Source organism: Stegodyphus dumicola, chromosome 7 (genome assembly GCF_044657685.1).
Source record: "Stegodyphus dumicola isolate Sdum_Otavi_A_Nest chromosome 7, ASM4465768v1".
In the NCBI taxonomy this organism is placed as follows: domain Eukaryota; kingdom Metazoa; phylum Arthropoda; class Arachnida; order Araneae; family Eresidae; genus Stegodyphus; species Stegodyphus dumicola.
In genome coordinates, this window is record NC_140774.1 from 204,781,514 (window position 1) to 204,802,544 (window position 21,031).

General features: G+C 35.0%; 1 protein-coding gene across 8 annotated transcripts in view; it reads left to right on the forward strand.

Moving 5' to 3' along the window:
• Positions 1-21,031, forward strand: part of LOC118188745 (uncharacterized) — a 320,917-nt gene that overhangs the window by 182,270 nt on the left and 117,616 nt on the right. For all 8 annotated transcript variants that reach the window (XM_085821267.1, XM_085821270.1, XM_085821271.1 and 5 more), the window contains one exon: positions 13,773-14,139. In XM_085821267.1, coding sequence (XP_085677393.1) covers positions 13,828-14,139 — 312 coding nt within the window. In that variant the 5' untranslated portion in view covers positions 13,773-13,827. The remainder of the gene's footprint in view (positions 1-13,772; positions 14,140-21,031) is intronic.

Consider the following 21,031-nt stretch of genomic DNA (forward strand, 5'->3'; position numbering starts at 1 on the left):
AACTAATAATTACAAGAAAAATATAGACTATTATTTTTCAATTCAACTTATAAAATCTGTAAATTTATTTTCAATGATTGTAACACTAATCATAACTATTGCTGGATCATTCATAATAACACTCCTGTCATTAATACCATTCATACCATTAACATCCAAAACATTAACTGCTATGATTTTGAAAACTTATATACCTCACTTCCTCTAGAAGAAATCTATACCAGTCTACTTGATCTACCAAAACTTTTCCCTAATATACTCAATATCATGACTCTTGACAAATGGAAAACCTACCTAAAATGCGCACTTTTTCATAACTACATCAAGTTTCAAAATCAACTTTTTAAACAAGTCAGAGGATTGCCAATGGGCTTACATTCCAGCACCTCGATCTGTAATATCTTTTTATTTGTCAAAGAATTTAACTTCCAAAAAAATCTACAACCACAAGAGTTAAATTACTGCAAACACACCTACAGATATATTGATGACCTTATTACAATTAATAATTTTGGTAAAATTGAAAACTCCGACATTTATCCGAATTGTCTTAAACTTAATAAAACTAATAATTCACAAAATAGCATAGACTTTCTAGATCTTCAAATCATTAACTACAAAAAAATTTTACTTTTTGACAAAACAAGAAACTTCAATTTCAATACTAACAAATTAATAAATTGGAACTCCAACATTTCCAAAAAAGTAATTAACAATACTATAATTAATCAAATACAACGAATTAAAACTATATGCACAGATACAATAGATTTACAACGCGAAATTTTGATCCTTATCAAAATTCTCAAAAATAATCTAATTCCCTTTCAATTTATCAACCATTGCCTTAAAAGAGCAGGCGTTAAATACTCACTCTAAATCATTTAACTGATAGAGGTATGATAATTTATTCCTAAACCTGAGAAGGCGGTATAAGTTGGATGACTGTCAGTTGAAAGATTTGTATATAGTGTAATTACTCAATTGTATATATTGTAAAAAGCTAATTGTCTTCAGACATATACTGTTACTATACTGTTACTAAAAAAATGGGCCTATTTCCTGCCTTTAGACTGTCTATTAGCTCTTGGACAGCGAAAATGCCTTTTTCCTTTCTTAAATTCTTAATCATTACGACACGACAATTAGCTAGAAATTAATTAATTTCCATTCACTAGTATTTTCAAAAAAATCTTAACAGATGGTCTCTCTCAGATAAGAACTCCACAAAATACATCCCTCAAGAATTCCAAGTCCCACCCACTACCATAAATTACTTCACCCAAGTCTTACCGACTGATATTATTCAAAGCCCCTACTGCCGCTAAGAATTTTCGGACACCCTACACTTCTGAGTCAGACACGAAGAGAACACTTTGCCAACTCCCCCACTAGAAAGAATGTAAGTTACTTAATACCTTTCTGACCTTTATATCTTCATGTACATTCAATGATCTTATTTATATTATTTTCTATATTATTTTTATGTTTTCTTTGATTTGTTTTTACAAAGTTTGCATTATTTATCTTTTTTATAATCTTCTATGTTTATTTCAACTTTACTTTGAATTCGATTTCATAATGACAATTTCCAATGTTTAATTTCTACAAATAATATAGTACTCAAATACATAAAGATGATAGTATCGGGGACGGTTACTCGAGTTTTACAGGATTTCTCTACAGTAATTGATTTTTACTCCAAATTGAATTCACTAAAATGCTTCATGAGAATAAGTTCTTTGAGTAGCAACTATTCGCGGAAATTTTTGGCCTGACTAGAATTGCCGGTTTGGCTTTAACTTATAACTCGAGTAAAGACGAAACACTTTCATATTTACGTATTTTTATCAATTATTGTGCATTGAACGGGAGTTGGTTTGTTCCCCTTGAAAAGTCAACTAATTTCCGATCAATGACAATAATTACATGTTTTAATTTTTCCTTTTACAATTGATATATTATTCTTCGTAATGATTTAACTCCAGTCCCCGTTAAAACATTATTAACATTTTGCTTTCAAATTACTTCAAAACATCTTTCAAAATATAACTTACCAGTATGGATGCACACTTTTAAAATAATTCTACTTTAATTAAACTTAGGAGATAATATAATCAATTAATCAATACTGTTTAGGAAATAAATTATATATATATATATATATATATACACTTGAATTTTCTTAATCCACAGGTGTTAGTAAATGCATAATATTCGAGGCTAACTGAAGCTTGAGTCATTTTCTCGATGTAAAGAGCGATAATATGCCGTGAACCATCAATCCAAACATTAACGTGATAAAACATTGCGAAAGTGAAATGTTAGCGATAGAAAACTCATAAAACGAAAGCACTATGAGATTTTCTACGCCATACATTCATAACTGCGAAACAAATGCGAATTAAAAGATAAACAACATACGCTTACATGCACATGGCAATTTAGCGTCACAGGAGAAATAGAAGCTCATTGGTCCATTTTCGAAATCCCTCCCTCAATGGCTACACTGATGTGCACTAGTGAAATATGCGCCCGGGCAACACCCCCTAGAACTTACTGTATGTATTCAGGGGGTGCTGGTGACCGTCAAAACTTCGGAAATCCAACCACCACATTCCTGGGTGGGGAGAGTTAAGTGAAATGCAATCCCTACTAACATTGATGTCACACCTCATCCTGGAAAACGCACCGTGGCCTTATATGTATCCAGGGTCTGCTGGCCCAGGCCGCATATAAGCAAAGTGTACTCTGCTAGGACAACGGCTTGAGTTTGGTCAATGACAATCACCATTAATTCCGCCCACATGAATGATGTCACATTACTGACGTTTGTTTGTTTACATTCTGTTGTTGCGCTTTGCGAAGTGCGTTCTTTGAATGAGTTTTTCAGAATCGAAATGTGTATATATTTGTAATAATAAAATTCCATAGTCAAGAATACACTTGAAATTCTAACTGTATGTTCTTTTCATTTTTAATGGCGACGTCCTGTTATTTGAAAGTACGTGGAATTAAATCACAGCCCCGTAGTCAAGTTGTTTTTCCCCTGCTTTTCTACACGTACAGTTATAGAATTTTCTCGAGGTATTTAAAGCGAACTGGATTGGTTGACGAGGCTGGCGTCATTTCTTGGAAGCTCCTCCTTTCCAGAGGCTATAAAAGGACTCGCAAAAGGAATATGGGGCTTTTTCTTTAATGTAACAATGCAGTAAACTTCATACAAAAAGTTATTAGTAATTCTGTTTTATTTACTCTGGAGATATGAATTTTGTAACTGCTATTTCTCCTGAATAATAATAAATGGATCCTGTTTTTTTAAACTTATCGTCTGATTATTTAAGCTACGACTAAAGCTGATACATCACACATATATATATATATATATGTATATAAACACTTTATTATGATGGCATCAGTGTAATATTTAATGTTTGCTTCGGAATATTAAGGATCCCTCTACTGTTCCAAAATAAAATTAGATTATGATGCTGAGAATAGACTATGTATGGTGAAATATTAGTTAATATTTAACGGTTAAATATTTGTTAGGAAAGATGCTTACTAATGTTTTTCTAGGTAGATGATTGAGTAGATGTTATTAAGACACAATAACACGCCGATCTTCTGAATTAGATGTTATTGTAAAAGATATGTACTTGTACACTTACACATATATGCATGTATATACAAGTAAACAAAACAAAAATTAGAAAACAGCTGACTTTTATGTGCATAAAACTACAGTAAGATAAAGTAAGTTAATAGAAGCATGCTTATATGAGCTATTATATTAAACGGAATAGAAACATGGCAATGTAAAAAGCAAGAATTTTTCAGAAGCAAAACTTTTTTGCTCCTGGAAAAGACAAGACTAGCTGAGTGCTCTTGAAGTGGACAGAGTTTTATTAAACATTTATGCCAAATTAAGGCAATTTTTTGCTTGATTTTAATTATTATACATATGTTTTCGTAGTTTTCATTTGTCAGTTGGCTGTGGATAAAGGAAACTTAATATTAACAACAACTACTTTTATATTAATTCAGAAGACAAACAACAAAAATCAGCGTTATATTTACAAAATTTTGGAAATTTTGTAAATATAAGGCTGATTTTTGTTGTTTGTCTTCTGAATTAGTATTTATTCGGCGTGTTATTGTGTCTTAACTACTTTTATGCTTACATAACGCTAACAAACACTATCTTTATGCTTACATAAACAAACTTAAATTGTATCCGTAACTTACTTTGACAAATTTATCCTTGCATTTTACATATATTGTGTCTTTCTTAATCAGAATTTTCACAAAAGCACTACAATCTGCATTTTTTGAGACATTGTTTCTGCTCATTTTTCTGCCAACTTTCCTGTGAGAATTATGATGGCATACAAATTGCTTTCTGAAAATATCGGGATTATCAATATAAGTATCTTCATTTTGTGCCATTTCATTAATGTTAATTAAAGAAAAAATCGATTTTATATTAATTTATTGAAGATAAAATATTAATATATTATACATAATTATTATAAATTATTATTAACAAACCTTAATTATATATAATTATATATATGTTATTATAAGAAAGGTTGTAAGAACAAAACTAAAAAGACAAATTTTGGTCAAAATTTTTTGCGCATTGTGTTGCAAAATTAAGGAAATGAGAAGTTTCCATTTTCACACTTTTCATAGCAAATGAATATGCTTATGTTGGAGTTTTCTTGGAGCCACAGCTCTTGGTAATTTTTTGGCGAGCTTACTAAGAAAAAAAAAATAATAATTATATATATGCATATAAAGAATTTAGTTAAGAATAAGTAAATAAGAATAAATAAGTAAGTTAAGAATAGTAAAGAATAAGTGTTTAAAACAAGTTAATGCTTAGAATAAACAGTAAGCAATTTTATATTAGAATAAAACGCTGCAAATTAGAGCACAAGGAGCATTTTAAATCATTTTTTAATTATTTTTTTAAGAAAATTGAAATTTTTAACATGTATTTGATGAAACAATTTCCTTTATAAAAATAATTTTTAAATCTGCTGTCAGCTTAAGCTGGATCACATAATTATCGGCGCGTATTTCGAAACATCGCCTAGTAAGAAGCTAAAGCCGGGATATATCTTTAAGCAGAGATGGCCGAGAAATGGCTAACAGCAAGACGCGGTTGTTAGAACCTCTGATCCAAAGAGCTTCTACATGAAAAACCTAATTTGTATCCTGATCAGGGATACGGAAGGGAGAAGTTATCGTAAAGGCTTAATTGGTTAATTAAAACAAGACTTTATAAAGAAGGCGTTTTAATATTTGTATGAAAATAACTAGTAAAAATATTCACGAGTTTAACTTTTACTGTGTAAAGACATTAGGATTTTTGTAAGCCAGAGACATGAAAAATGAGCAAACGCCTTCGCCTGGAATCAAACCACGGACCTATGGAATACCAGCCCATCGTGCAGAACTACTACACCACGAAGGCACGCTAGGAAGGCGGAAGAAATACCTTATATACTGTCCTTTTTAAAAAACCACTGGGGTTTTAGGAAACCCAATCGCCAAATCCTGAGTGTGGAGAATCATCATTCGACATTTTAGTCCTTCGCCAGGAATCGAACCACGGACCTCTGAAATACCGGCTCAGTGTGCTGATCAAAATACCACGAAGGCACGCTAGGAAGGCGGGAGAAATACTTTAGAGCCCTTTGCGGCACAGTGTGTCCGGTCTGAACACACCTAAAAATTTCCTTCTGTACGCACAGAAAAATTGAAAGAAAAAGGATTTATAAGTTACTATAGGTTACTCTGAACCTTCTTTATTTATAGTAGATGGCAGCTCAACACAAACCAGTCTATACATTTTAGCCATGTTTAGTTTTTAAGACCCTCATTTTTCAAAGAAATCTTCCAGATTTTTTTTAGGGTGTAAAAGGAATTCTTTGAAAAGAAATTTCTATGTTATTTATTGGCTGTATGCTAATCTCCTTATTCTATATTAGTTTTAAATTTTTACCTTGAACTCTTGCCTAAAATCAAACGGCGAACGCTGGGTGTGCCCAGACCGGACTCACCGATAATCTAGGACAACTGAGAGACTGTATTCTTTGTTTCTCCGCATCTCATCGGTCAGTTCATTGACAACAATGCTCGTTTCAGCACTCTTTTCGAAGCTCTATTCAATCAGTGTGCCCACTTTGGGCGCACCCACAGAATTAAAACGATAAGTGCTATCTTCACAAAATTTTACTTGTGTACTCCTCTAGGCCTAATTAGATTACCTACCTTTTTTTTTTTTTTTTTTTTTTTTTTTTTTCATCAAAACTCTTACTTTAAAAGGTAGCGTTCCAGAAAGGGGTAACTGAATACGGAATTTTGAATTACATTTCACGGATTACATTTTGGATCATACGTAAATACCGGTTTTTCTGAATTTATACCAACGTAAGAAAAAGGTTGCCTCTTTATTATTATTTTTATTAAAAACTCTATTTTTATGAAGCCTTTGAATAATATATAATTGAATTGGTTTTAAATTAAAGTAAATAAACATTTCCTACGAAATTTAAGGGTTCCAAGTAAAGTAGAAGATCCGGCTCATTATGTATAATCAAAATCTAGTATGTTGTTTTTAAACTTGTACGAGTTTTAGATGGCAAATATGGAAAGTTTTAGGTTGTATCATAGTATATTTTTTCACAAAAATCAGTTCAGAGTTTCAAATAAAATATCATTTCCGGTTTATCCATTTTATCCCAAATCTAATATACTGTTCCCATCGATGTCTTAAATACTTATGGGTTTCACCTGTTATAGGGTTCAAGTAAAATATTGCTTTCGGTTGCAGTGTTGCTAGATCGTGCGATTCTTCGCAAATTGGCGACTTTTGACAAACTTGTGCTACTAAAATTTTAGTATTTGCGATTTTGCGAAATTTTTGCTACCTCCACCATTTTCTTATGCTACTTTTTGCGACTTCAAAGATTTTTTTAATGTTTCGTAAAATGCTTTGTAAAACAAGACTTAATATTAATATTCAGGATTTTAGTGCTCTACAGATTTTGTTTTGAAGACAGTCCCCTTCCCCTGTTCTACGGTAATAACGAATCGGACAAAGGAACTTGCAGCTTGCGCACCCTATATCGGTTACCCAAACAGAGAAAGAAATAAAATTCAGCCTTCTGATTATAATATAGTTAAGAACTAAGGAATAGAGAGGATTTAAAAATCAACGCAACTGCATTTTTCCAAATAAAAACACAAATAAATTTAGCAGTGAAAGAACAAACAAAGCTTTCTTAAGTAATCAGATTCTGAAATAAGTCTACTACCCAGAACGGAAAACTCAGTGCATTAAAAAAATTAACTGTCAACTCAAAAAATTTAACACAAAAGCGCTAACAATCTAAACGTAAGGAATATCTTAAAAATTAATTTATAAATCTAAACGTGAGGAATATCTTAAAAATTAATTTATAAACAGAAATCTAAATTAAATGAGAATTAATTACAAAAGGAATGGATATTTAAACAATTGAAAATTAGCAATATAGTTTTAAAATTTTCATTAAAGCTAAGAGGCGTAATTAAAACGACTAAGGATCGAATACAGTCTGTATCTTACCGAAATTTGTGATGACGTCGGATGTCATATGAGCACGCGTAACTATAACGTCACAAAAATCACTTGATATCTAACGTCATTTGCAACTTTTTGCGAATTTTTTAGTCTACTTTTGCTACTTTAGTTGAAAATCTTCTCGCAACCAGGGCTGTGGAGTCGGTAGGGAAAATGACCGACTCCTGGAATTTTAATGACTTCGACTCCTTCATATATATGTAAACATATACACATGGGTAGAGCTTATTTTTTTTAATAAAAGAAGTAATAGATGCTATAGAAAAAAACTGATGCATAGCAAATTTTTTATATTAATTAGCATTTATTATGAAATGGAAAAACTGGCATTAGTAATTTCTAAGAAACATTAAAAATTCGGCAAGATCTTCTTTGTTAGAGGACTATAAATCCGATTTGATAAACTTCAGAACTGAGAAGAGTGTTTCCACACTGACTTGAGTAGGAAGAAGAGCTGTTACTGTTACGACTACTTCCTTTAACTTTTCAGGATAGATTTTTATAAGTTCAATAAGAGATGCCTTGCAAGAGATATCATATTTCTCTATTTCTTCAAATGCCGTGTATAAATCTTGTTTGTATTTTTTCATTTTTATATCTAAAGGCTCTTGGTTCTTTATTTTCATTCGCTTTGCCTTAGCCTTTTCAATGTTATCCAAAAAATATTTCTTAAATCTAATTCATCACTAGAAGAGGATGACAGAGAATTGCAATGTTTGCAGTTTGACTGTCCTGATTCGAATACTCCAGTTGTTCTGAGAATAAGTTCATTCTTAATGAAAGTTCATAGATGGCTTCCTTTGCCTTTTTAATTGTTTGTCATCCAACAAAATTCGGAGTTTTGGATCTACATATATTGAAAACAGCGCGATCTTATTGTCTAGCAAACTAGTTTCTCTTTTCTTCATTGAAGAAACTATTCCTTCTGCAATAAACCATTCAGAAACCATTCTCCAATAAACCATTCTCCATTTCTGAAAGAACAAGCATCGCATTCTTCCAGTCTTGCTTCTTGTTAATTCTTCAGATTGTAGCTTTTTGGTGGCTATATACGGTATAGAAAGAAGGGTTTCCAACTCTGCAAGATCATTCTACAGTCTTTCTATTAAAGAAATATTAGGGTTATTTACATCTTCTGAAAAAATTCTTAATCCTAACAACCATTATATCATTAAATATGTCTTCTCCAACTCGTTGCTCGTTTTCCTGCTCGCTGCCAAAGAATGGCATCAATGTTGGGAGTTCTTCCTGCTTACCTAAATTCGCCAATGAGATTAGTAACTAAATGCATCTGTTTAATCAATAATGGAAAATATCACATCCATCCTGCTTCCTTATATTTATTTACTAATACGTCAATAAAATAGAAAATAACTATTTATTAATGTATATAATCTATAAATAAAAACATTATCTCAGTTTGTCATTCTTTTTTTTTTTTTTCTTTTTTTTTTCCCCAGTTTACTTTAATTTCATTTCAAATTCAAACTGTTCAACAAAAGCTGGAGTCAGAGTCGACATGTTTTTTAGCAACTCCAACTCCGAATCCTTTTACCCCAAAATCTACCCGACTTCGTTTCCGACTCCAGGACTCCAACCCCACAGCAGCACTGTTCGGTTGTAGAATATTGCTAAAAATCTAATGTAATCTATCTAATCTAATGTAATCTAATGACTCTTTATATGCATCGAGAAAGCTTAAGTACGGAAAACAGAAACTTTCGGCGTGTATACGAGCCAGTTTCCCTTAGAAGGCATCCCTCTCTTAGGCAGATAGTTCTCGAGGCTTTGCCGTAATTAAATAACCTAACCTAACCAGAAACATTCGGAAATTCTTTCATGTTAGAGTTATCGTGGAGTGAAAAATCTCAACACACAAACATGATTTTAATAATAATGAAAACTTGCTGTGGGGACCCTTATTCACTAATGACTCGATACCGAATTTTCGGACCGAAAGCATTACCTATGTTGGAGGTACTTTCACTCGTTAAATGACTTGAATGTAAATTATTTTTATTGTGTTCTTGCGATTAATGACCATTCTATTACAGTGTCTTGAAATTCATGGAACCCTTTGAACTATAAGGCTTTTTTTCGGGAGGGGGGGACACATATCTTAAAATAATATTTAAGGTAGATTAATGTGTTACAGGTACCTTTTTCGAAGGCAAATCAAGAAAAGTATTATGTTTTTTTGTTAAAATTTTAACATAAAAATAATGTTAATTTACTCATTGACTGACTCGTGTTCCAGATGCCACATACCGTTGCATTATATTTAGTGACAGGCATTTTTTTACACAAACTGTTCGTATCTAGCTCCACTGATGTTATCTGCAATCGCACTTCGTATTGTTGCGTAATTTTTCTCTCCTCTTCACGTTCGTAAGTATGGGTTCGTGTGGATTTGGAGTAAATAATGACAACAGCACTTGATGTAGTATTGAAACACACTTTATTGGCCAATATTAATCAGTACTGCTCCAAAACCACGTTTACAGTCGTCGAAGAACTACAATAAACACGCTGACACGATCAGCGACACAGCCTTCACACTATCAAGTTATAACGGTGGAGACGGTTTCACGATAAAGCACCAGAGTACAGCTCCCGACTCTTCTCCGTCGTTCTCGGAACTCCACGTACTCTCGAGACTCCCCACGCTACAACTCGCTATGCACTCGACGATACACAAGAGTGCAGCTCCCGACTCTTCGATTCAGTCGTTTTCGGAGCTCAACACGCTCTCTCGACAATGCACTAACCGCGTACCAGCACGGTTTATATAGCTTTTGGCTTGTGTTCGAGAACATTCTGGGCTAAACCAGTAAGAATTCGCTCCAGAAGGTTCTCCATCCATATGGCATATCGCCAATTTCGCCGTCAAATGTGACAACCCTGCCTTCCCTTGCCGTTTTATGGCAACCCTAAGCTTGCTTTGCGGGGAAGCCATCCCACCGCGCCTGGACATTTCTTAAAAGTAGTATCCATTTAATTTTTTTTCTATATTTTGTTTTGTTGCTAGGTATGGTGAGAAATATTTTTCACTTAAATACGCTGTTGCGAGTGACATAAATGTTTGTAACCGTGTGAGAAACTTCTAAGTATTTTGCATGAATCTACGATCCAACATTTTAGGAGCTGGAGATTTTAACGTCGAATATAGATAATGTTGTCTATAGGTTGTATCCAATAATGTCGAACGGATTTTTGAGTCAATAAACGTTATCAACTACAGCGAGTGCTTCATAGGGGTTCCACGAAATACAGTTTGAATTGTCTTACTTCAGAACTGCTGTTAACGGTTTACAGTTGGAATTGCCAGCATTGACTTTATTTTACTTATAAGTGATTTTTGATGAAAAGCCAGATTACAGTTGTTGACCTGGGTGCTAGATATTCTCCCCATTCGATTTTCTTTAAAAAAAAAAAATAATAAATGATGAAATGTGAAATCTCTGGTGTAATTGACCTTCCGCTGGAACGCGAATGTCGATGAAAGTATATAAACAAAAATAAATGTCCTTGCCCCGAGGCCTTCGAGTCCAACTTGACCTCGAGCATCAATCAGAATGGTCGAGATAATGGCGTTGAACGTGTTCCATGTCGAACGCCCTGATCCATTTATATAGTGTTTACGGAGGGCATTACGTATCGAGTGACCGAACTAATTCCTTGTCAGTCGTTGAAAATGTTTATGCTAGTTGTAATCCTAAGTAATTCTTAGATCGCTATTAATTGGATTAATGATAATGGAAGTAATCCATGGGCTATTTTTGCAGTTGTTGCCAATTCGCTCAAACATATTTTGCTCAAAAATGGAAATCTTTTACGTGAGAAAGCATCGCGGAAATTAAAATTTATGCAGATGGTTACTAAAGCTGCGCCTATTTTTAAAATAATCTATAGATTTTGTTTCGCATACAGAATTTGAGTAAAAAAAGACGAATTAATTTTTATTCATTTATATATTTATTACAAATAGACGCTTGCGCGGCCACACTTCCATAGAGTTATCATTGGAAGAAAAAAAAAAAAAAAAAAAAAAAAAAAAAAAAGGTTTTTATACAGTAAGCTTTTCTTTAAAATGGATAGGATAATTAATGCACTGAAAGGAAAATAATTTGTCATATAGTTTAATACGAATAACAGATTACCGTATTTGATTGCATATAAGACACACCCTTATTTAGAAGGCCACACACATGTAGATGTAGAAAAAGTTATGTGTGTCTAGACCTTTATCCGGGCTAAAAATAGCATTCAGTATTGAAAGTTAACCTGTGTCCTTCACGTATAAGACGCAGGTAACTTTTTTGAGACCAAATTTAGGAAAAAAAAAGTGCGTCTTATATGTCGTCAAATACGGTAAATAGTTCATCTACAATTTTATATCGTCAATAATAAAAGCGTGGAGAGCGTAAATAACGAAATCTATTAATTTCATTGCATAATCAAATGTATAAGCCACTATCTTTTTTATTTTCTGTTAATTGAATTGCATTGTCAGATGCCGTATAACGTATATTTCTCTTTGGAAACATACAACGTACGAAACTATTTCCACCCACTTAGAAATGACCTCCAATAAAGCGTAAATATCTATTTTGCTTCCTAAAGACTGATCGTATCCATTGCTCGCTGGAAAATGACGGGTGCTCTACATAAGCCACACGGCATTCTCAAAATGGCGTCGGATTCTTAATGAATGCGGTCTTCAGGCTTCGCGCTGATCCGTAAATATCCAGTGCCAGATATAACGTTGTCATTAATCGAGTTCATTTAATTTTACGAATAATCCCTTCAGTTTGTCAGGACTTGTGTTTCTCTTGATTTGCTTTGGAAACATGATGTGTCCTGAATAGGAACAGGGAGCTTACTCAAGCTATGTTCAACAATGTGTGGAGTAGACAACACAAGCAGGAAGGGTATACGAAACCCTTTATTTTCAATACTTTACAGGTACTCCCGAACTTCGGGATACAGAGACCAACCACTTGTTGTCTGAACGTTAAGAATATAAAACTACTAACTAAAACTCTAACTAAAAGCTAACTTTGAATTAGTATACAAATGCCTAGCACTAAGACTGGTCTTTATTTAAAAGGGTACGTATGTAGTACGCCGTTTTGCTGAAACTACAATGTTTTCAAATATCAAGAGGGCTAAACCTCTGGCCTTAAAGGCAACCAGCAACCGAGTCAAAACTCGTAAAACTGCAGTGGCAAGCGGCTTGCTTCCTAAATATCCTCCTCTCTCTAACTCTTGGCAAAAAGCCACAACTTAAGTACTTGGGCGTTAGCAAGACAATTTGCACAAACAAATTAAAGCATTTAATTCTGGCCGGAAGTAGAAAATAAGAAGTGATAGTACAGTTTTAAAATAAAATAAACGTTAGTAAAACTTAGGATCCTTACAAGTTATGGGAAGGACTGAGTTATACTACTACGTTTTCTGTAGCCAACCGCGAAACGCAGATAATTTTTCTTTACAGACAGCATCTCTGGGTTAGCATAAGGATTGCTAATTGGTATTATAATTTTACGTTTTTTTTTTTTTTTTTTTTTTTTTTTTTTTTTTGTTGCAATAATGTCTAAAACATCCATATTGATTAACATAAGATGTGAAAATAACAGCCAATATTGTAGCAGAATTACAAGTAGAATGAAGCTAAAGATTTCGAGAGGAGCCTCAACTAAAACACATCTTCAATCTAACGAAGACTAACTTATTCACAAAGAAACTGCCCGGCTCTTCTTAATGACTCGTCGGGACATCTCCCGATGAGCTGTGGGAGGGGGACTGTACTCTCCGATTTCGCGGGAACAGGAAGAATTTTGAAAAACGCAGAAAGAGGAATCACGGAAACAGAACTAATTCGACCCCAATTAGGCTAAGTCGGGCCCTGGTAAGATCGATGATAAATAAAAGGTAGTAGCTTCAACTCTAATAATGAAAATCAATCTGTACAATACATGCACTTTAAAAGCAGTTTTAATTCCAGTTATAACCTTGGAATTCCAAAATGACTCGCATTTAGTCGCTTTACTTGGTGGAAATGTGATACTTCTTTATTTAATAGAGATGGTTGCAATTTATCCATTTTCTGTATCCTTCATTTTTCTCTTTGCAGATTCCTATCGACACATGGGAATGATGTCAGATTTGGTTAAGTAAGGACTCCCGACATGCCTGGTACGACTCGGTACTCCGCGACTTTCGACCGCCCCTATGAGGAGGAGGAGCCGCCCCTCATGCCCACTGCCGCGAGCAGTCGGAGGTCACGCTCGCAAAGCTGGCAGGCCAATTCGGGTCTCGATCGAGCCTACACTCCGCTGGGAGGCACGAGGCCCGTGCAGCACAGATCTTCCTCCACCGACAGCGGGTCCACGCAGGGGGTCGAGCACATTCCCACGCGGACAGTCGTCAAAACTCCGCTCAAAGCTCACAACAACCCCTTCCAGTTTGTGAAAGTAGGAACGTGCCCCTTGTATAAGAAGGTAAGCTCCATTCCTCCCTTCCTCTAATGTGGCCGTTTGGTCAAACCCCGTTGTAACGAGTGAGTGAGAGTTTATTGGCGCAAACCAGTGAGTGAGAGTTTATTGGCATGATTAAAACGCGCCAAACACAGGATGAGATGATTACAAATGATGAAATTAAACTACAATAAATAAAAATAAGTGGACAAATGTACCAAATCCAGAGGATGAAGTCATATAAAAACAAGGTAAAAGCACACATTTAAATCAACACAATCTTCAAAACAAATTACATTAGGTAATAAAAGCCAGTCCCTTTTAAATAATAAAATAAATTACAAATAGCCTCTCTTCTTATTAAACGGTCGAGAGGTAAGTTACAGCTATTAAAATGTTTCTGACAAGACTATTAAAATATGGACATTAAATTAAAATATGACGGACAGATAAACAAACATTACAATTTGAACAAACAGGCTCATTCTCAGCTTTCAAAATGTAGTTATGTGTCACCCTAGTGTGACCAACTCTGAGGCGAGCAGGGGCGTAGCTAGGGTTTTCAGCGCCCGGGGACAACTGAAGATTTTGCGCCCCTCTCTGTGTGCCACGAATGAAAAACACTTCATTCTATAATTTCGTACCATCAATTTAGCGTCCCCTGGATGTTGCGCCCGGGGACAGATGTCCCCCTTTGCCGCACCCTAGCTACGCCACTGGAGGAGAGTCAAAAGAACTTCCTCCTTACGATTTCCAGCAAAATCCCAATGCTCGATTCTAGACTTTACACTTATCAACTTGTTGTTAAGCTGAGCGTCCCAAATTTGCTGCCATTTTTTTTTTTTTTTTTTCCCGGATCTTCCCCTTGATGACACAACAGATGTCTCTAAAAGGGAGGAGGCGACTGGACACTTCAAAACAGATTTTGCTGTGATATCTGCAAGCTCATTTCCCTTTATTCCTGCATGTCCCGAAACCCAGCAGTACAGGACTTCATATCCTCGAATTGTTAAGTTTATAAGAACCACCACCACAAGATTCTGAGACCTTTTGGTCCCCTCCAATTTGATACACTTGACGTTAATTTAGACATGAGCACTTGGAGGTCCGAATCGGAACACCAAACGTTAAATTTAAAAACTACGCAGAATTTTACTCTGCAGACCAACTTAAAAAAAAAAAAAAAAAAAAAAAAAAAAAAAAAAAAATTACAATGAAATAAGCAAATAGCCTTTAATACAAATATTAATTAATTATCCTAATAAATAAATTAACTGATTTCCCGTTGCCTTCTCTCGACAAACGTCCAGTATCCAAGAGAAACATTAAATTTAAAAACTGCACTAAATTATCGCTTTCATTTTTCCGAGTGGCAACAGTGCTGATATTAACAACAATGGCTGCGTCGGATATAATGAGAGAGAATTACTGCGATTTCATCAAAAAACGTAAAATAAAAAAAATCTGATTCGTATTTCGAAAAAATCGCTTCGAGGTGCACTGGCTCTTGTCTAGATGCACCCTACGTACCAAATTTCGTAGCCCTGGGTCTATTGGCTTACGCGCAGCACGAACGAAAGACACACAGACACTTTCTTTTATTACATATAGAGATTTCAAATTTTATAAAACTTTAATGAATTTTTGATTAACAAACTCAACAATTTCAAAGCGAGCAATGTCAACACTGTACGGAAAAAAACACTTTTATCTCCAGCGCACGAAACTGTGTATTAGTAATTCTAAAGATAACCTGTTTTTAAATATTGATATACATATTAATATTTTAAATACTGTTATATTAATGTTTTAATTGTGTTTATATTAATATTTTAGATATCTTTTTTATATTGCTGTTGAATTGAATTTTATGTGGTTTAAGTGCAAAGAACATGATATTTAATAAATAAAAAGGAAGCACACAAAATGTTAAAAAAACGCCCTTTTGGGCTTAATATAAAATCTGAAAGTCCCCTTTTTTATGAAATAATTTTTTTATGAAGTTGTAAGGTTGATGTTAATTTTTCTAACAGTTTATTTTTAGTTAAAAGTACTTTCCTATCTTCCTGAATTTCAGCTTACAACTTCCGGCCAGAACGTATTTTCAGAATCGCGTTTCAATGCAAATGAGGTGAAGTTGTAACGTCTGAACACCCGTGCTGGGTGAAAGAAAGAGCGGTTGTCTTTTAAAATATTTATTTAAAAAACTTAATAAGAAATTCTTGAATAGTAATTAAAATAATCAAAGCATTTCAGCCATAAATCATACAAAGGACGCAGACGCGGCGACGACGCTGAGATGCGTCTCCTTTCACTCGTTTACAGCATACAAAGCTCTTCACACAAAGCCCTCTCTTCGTTTTATTAAAAACCTGGAATGGGTTTAACTAGTCACTTATGTCCGGAAACCGCACCAGTGGTTTTCCGCTACACCTTTCTTCAAAGTTCTGCTATCCATTTTGTCCCTGAACAAAACAGGAAGTTCTCATTAAGCACCTGGGAGTTTGAGGTGTGCATATGTCTGGCCGGGTTACAAAGTATTTAACTGCGAAGTTCTACTGACTTCGTGAGAGAGCCAGAGATCTCTAACAAAGTCTAGCGCGCGTTCGCCTTTTTAGGCGTAATAATAGCTCACTTTTAAGCTATTATTACGGTCAGCCGTACTTTAAGTCCTTGATGGCTTCGCCGTTAGTGAGCATTAAGGAGCCAACTCTATTAGAATCATGATAGCTTCGGCTATCCCTTTTTAGTTTAGTTCTTAGTTTCCTGCGTTCAAACCGGAGTGGAGGCTTCATTGTAACTCCAAGAAAGGAGTCGTCTGTTAAACTTTATTTGGAATAATAAAGGGTAATTTAACCCTTCTCACGTTTTGTTTCTGTCTCACGAACTCAGGCTATTATTCGCTTATCAGTTCTTAAGGTTCGTCAACTTTAACTGTAACTTAAAGGTACCCAGGTTGGAATTCTGCAAAGTGTAATTTAGATTCCTATGCACTTGATGTTAATTTAGACGGCCCTTCCAGAGGCCTTCTTCCTTAAGATTCGTCAACTTTAACTTAAAGGTACCCAGGTTGGAATCATACGAAGTGTAATTTAGATTCCTATGCACTTGATGTTAATTTAGATGCCCCTTCCAGAGGCCTTCTTCCTTAAGGTTCGTCAACTTTAAAGTACCCAGGTTGGAATCGTACAAAGTGTAATTTTGATTCCTATGCACTTGATGTTAATTTAGATGGTCCTTCCAGAGACCTTCTTCCTTAAGATTCGTCAACTTTAACTTAAAGGTACCCAGGTTGGAATCGTACAAAGTGTAATTTTGATTCCTATGCGTTTGATGTTAATTTAGACGGCCCTTCCAGAGACCTTCTTCCTTAAGGTTCGTCAACTTTAACTTAAAGGTACCCAGGTTGGAATCCTATGAAGTGAATTTAGATTCCTATGCACTTGATGTTAATTTAGATGGCCCTTCCAGAAGTACGGAAATCCGATATAACGAATTATATGAATATCTTCGATGGAAACCTTCTCGTATTTTCCGCAGAATTTCTGAATTCCCAGAAGTTTCTAAGGTTTGTATTATTCTGGATATTGAATTTTAAGACCCTGCTAGACGAATTAACGAGTCGTCGCTCCATCTGAAAGAGTACGAGAAAGACTTTTCATTTAGTCTGAACTTGTAACATAAAAGGCACGATTCGTGCTACATTGGCTACCACTACTTGTGGCGATGTGAATTAAGAAATGACAGTCAGTTCAATTCAACTTTGATTAGTAGTCTAAGACTATACACACAGTTTAAACTGAACTGTAGACTGGCTCGACTAATTTCTCCGACGCGTAAGTTTAAAGCAGTCGGCTGCGAGAGAATGTAAAAGACGGAATAATATCTTTTAGATAGAGCTGCCAAAATTCTAACAGCGCTAAGCTCTCTCTGTGTGTGTGTTATTATGGCAAAGCCTCGAGGACTATTTGCCTAAGAGGAGGGATGCCTTCGTGGAGGACTTTCTAAGGGAAACTGGTTCGTATACGCGTTACACATGGGGAAAACCACAAAAACGCCCATGCTGCCAGCCCGTTCGCGGGATTCGAACCTCAGACCGAACTACCAGTGTTCAGCGATTTTACCGCTCGGCCGCTTGTGGGCGCTAAGCTCTTTCTCTGTAAGATTCAAAACTCTCGGTGTAGATATAATCAAAGCTAATTTGCATCCCGGTGAATAATACGGAAGAAGAAATTACAGTAAGGTTCAAAATCACCGTAACTGGTTAATTAACATAAAGTACGTTACAAGTTTTAACGAAAATAATCGATAAACGTTAAAATCATCCACGTTTAGTATGATAGAATCCATTTGTATAGGAAAACGCCTTTACAAATTTTTTGTTGTACGTTGAGGCCCACATTTATCTGTTTTAAATAAAGACTGTGCAACCCTAGTGGTTTGCAGAAGTCATCGCAAGAGTGTTTAAGCATTCATAATCAGAACCAGGAACAAAATATTTTAATATATGCAGATGTGTCATGCAAATTAAAAAAATTATGCTTTACACCTTGTAAGATTCTTTACTGTGTACTTTTAAACTGTGCAAATTAAAAAATATACAGTTGAATGTGAAGAATCTTAAGAACTGATGAGCGAATAATCGCTTGAGTTCGTGAGACAGTAACCAACACTTGATAAGGTTTAAAGACTCTTTATTATTCAAATAAAGTTTAACAGAACTCCGTCTTGGAGTTGTACAATAAAGCCAACACTCGGACTTGAACTTAAGAGACTAAGAACTAAACTAATCTTAACTAAAAACATATAGCCGAAGCTATCAAAAGTTTAATAGAGTTGTCCCCGTAACGCTGAACTGCGAAGCTATCAAGGGCCAAACGTAATAATAGACGCGTGGTAGCAGGAAACTCTGATTCTCTCTGACTGAGACAGTAGAACTTCGCGGTTAAATACCGCTCTTCCTCAATTCGCATTCAAACGTGATTCTAAAACTACGTTCTGGCCGGAAGTGGTAAGTTGAAATTCAGAAATGATAGGAAAAAGAAAAGTTTAACTCAAAATTTAACTGTTAGATAAATTAATATAATCCTTGCAACCTAATTTTTTCAAGTTTTGTGATATTTGTAAATAGCAAGTTTTTCGAGATCCTATATCCGTATTTTAACAAATTATCACTTTCTTCATACATATATTTCAATGGAAGAAATAAAGAGGTAGATATATTATAAGGTATTTCTCCCGTCTGCCGCCCAGACGGTATAATTGTTAGGGAAGCCTGACTGCTATACCGAAGGGCCTGGGTTCGAATCCCGGAGAAGGCAAGGTTGCAACTGTCCGTCCTTTCATAGGAGGCGATAGTGGCCCACCTATTAGGTGCCTCCATAATAAAGAGACCACCACATCTGACTTGTAGCGATTAATGAAACTGTTCACAATCTGCCATTGAAAAAAAAAAAATTCTTCTGCCTTCTTAGCATACCTTCATGGTATACATTTCCGGCGCGTATTTGAGAGGTCCGAGTCCTGGCGAGGGCACTGCTTATTTTTCACGTGTTATGCTTCCAAAATAACTTAATGACTCTACAGTGGCGCCTGAACTGAAAAAGGTGGTGGATGATGATTCTCCACCACCAGGATTTGGCGACTGGTTTCCCTAATCCCCAGTCGCCCTTTGAAAGGGGGAATATATAAGGTATTTCTCCCGCCTTCTTAGATTGCCTTCGTGGTGTAATGTCAGCATACTCGGCGTGTATCGAGAGGTCTGAGGTTCGAATCCCGGCGAGGGCATTGCTTTAAAATAGCCTAATGTCTCTAAACATTATTTGTAGATAGGTCAAAATCGCTTGTTTTTCTACCGTCTTTTTCCGAAAATAAGACACTGTCTTACTTTCTTTTTTGGTCCAAAATACGCGCTAGGGCTTATTTTCGGGTAAGGGCAAAAATAAAAGTATATTTATATATTTTTATTTAATATTTATTTTACACAGAATACAGAAATTTAAATTTATTCAATTACAGTCATGTCATCTTCTTCTGGAACATCGTCATAAATAAAATTTTGAATTATATTCTGATTTTCTTCCAAATCCATTTCCTGTTGAATCATTGGTCCGAATCTCTTATGTCTTGCGATATAGCTATCGTTAAATGAATACTTCTTGTCTAAGTAGCCTGTTCGTAGTGCATTGGAAACATCACTATGAATTTTTTACCCATGAATTTTTTACCCATGAATTATTTGTCCCATGAATTTTTTACCCAATTCACAACTTCTTGTAAGCCTGGTTTTACAAAATTACCTCGATGATTTCTCACCATTCTGTTTTCAATATATTCATTGATTTCCATCCGCAAATGATCCTTGAATGGCTTGTTTATTGCAATGTCAAGTGTCTGGAGGTAACCAGTCATTCCTGCCGGTATATTATTTATTTTTACTCATCAATCACCCCTTTTGATTTTCGACTCATTCTGTGGGGGTTGGAAAAAGGTCGCTGCGTCGTATGTGTCTCGGGGGTTACGGTTCAGCCCAAATTTTACCCCGACGGGAGTCTGCCGACGCTAACAGATGACGATTCTTTTTCTGTGAATGTATCTCTCTCGGGGCAAACGGTGAACTGGTTAAGATAAATTCCAAGAATTAATTTGAAACGAAGTGTAGAGGTAAACAATTAATTTCTCGGAATATTTTGTTTCAAGCATTTCTCAACGAACTGTAGAGGTAAACAATTAATTTCTCGGAATATTTTGTTTCAAACATTTCTCTGAAATACGAGTATTAGGAAAGCTAAACATATTATTACTTATACTTGATAAATCATCAGCATTTTTTAACGAATTCCTTTTGTCACATTATTTTAACTAGGGATTATTTTCGGTAGATGTCTTATTTTAAAAAAAGTTAAATCACGATAGG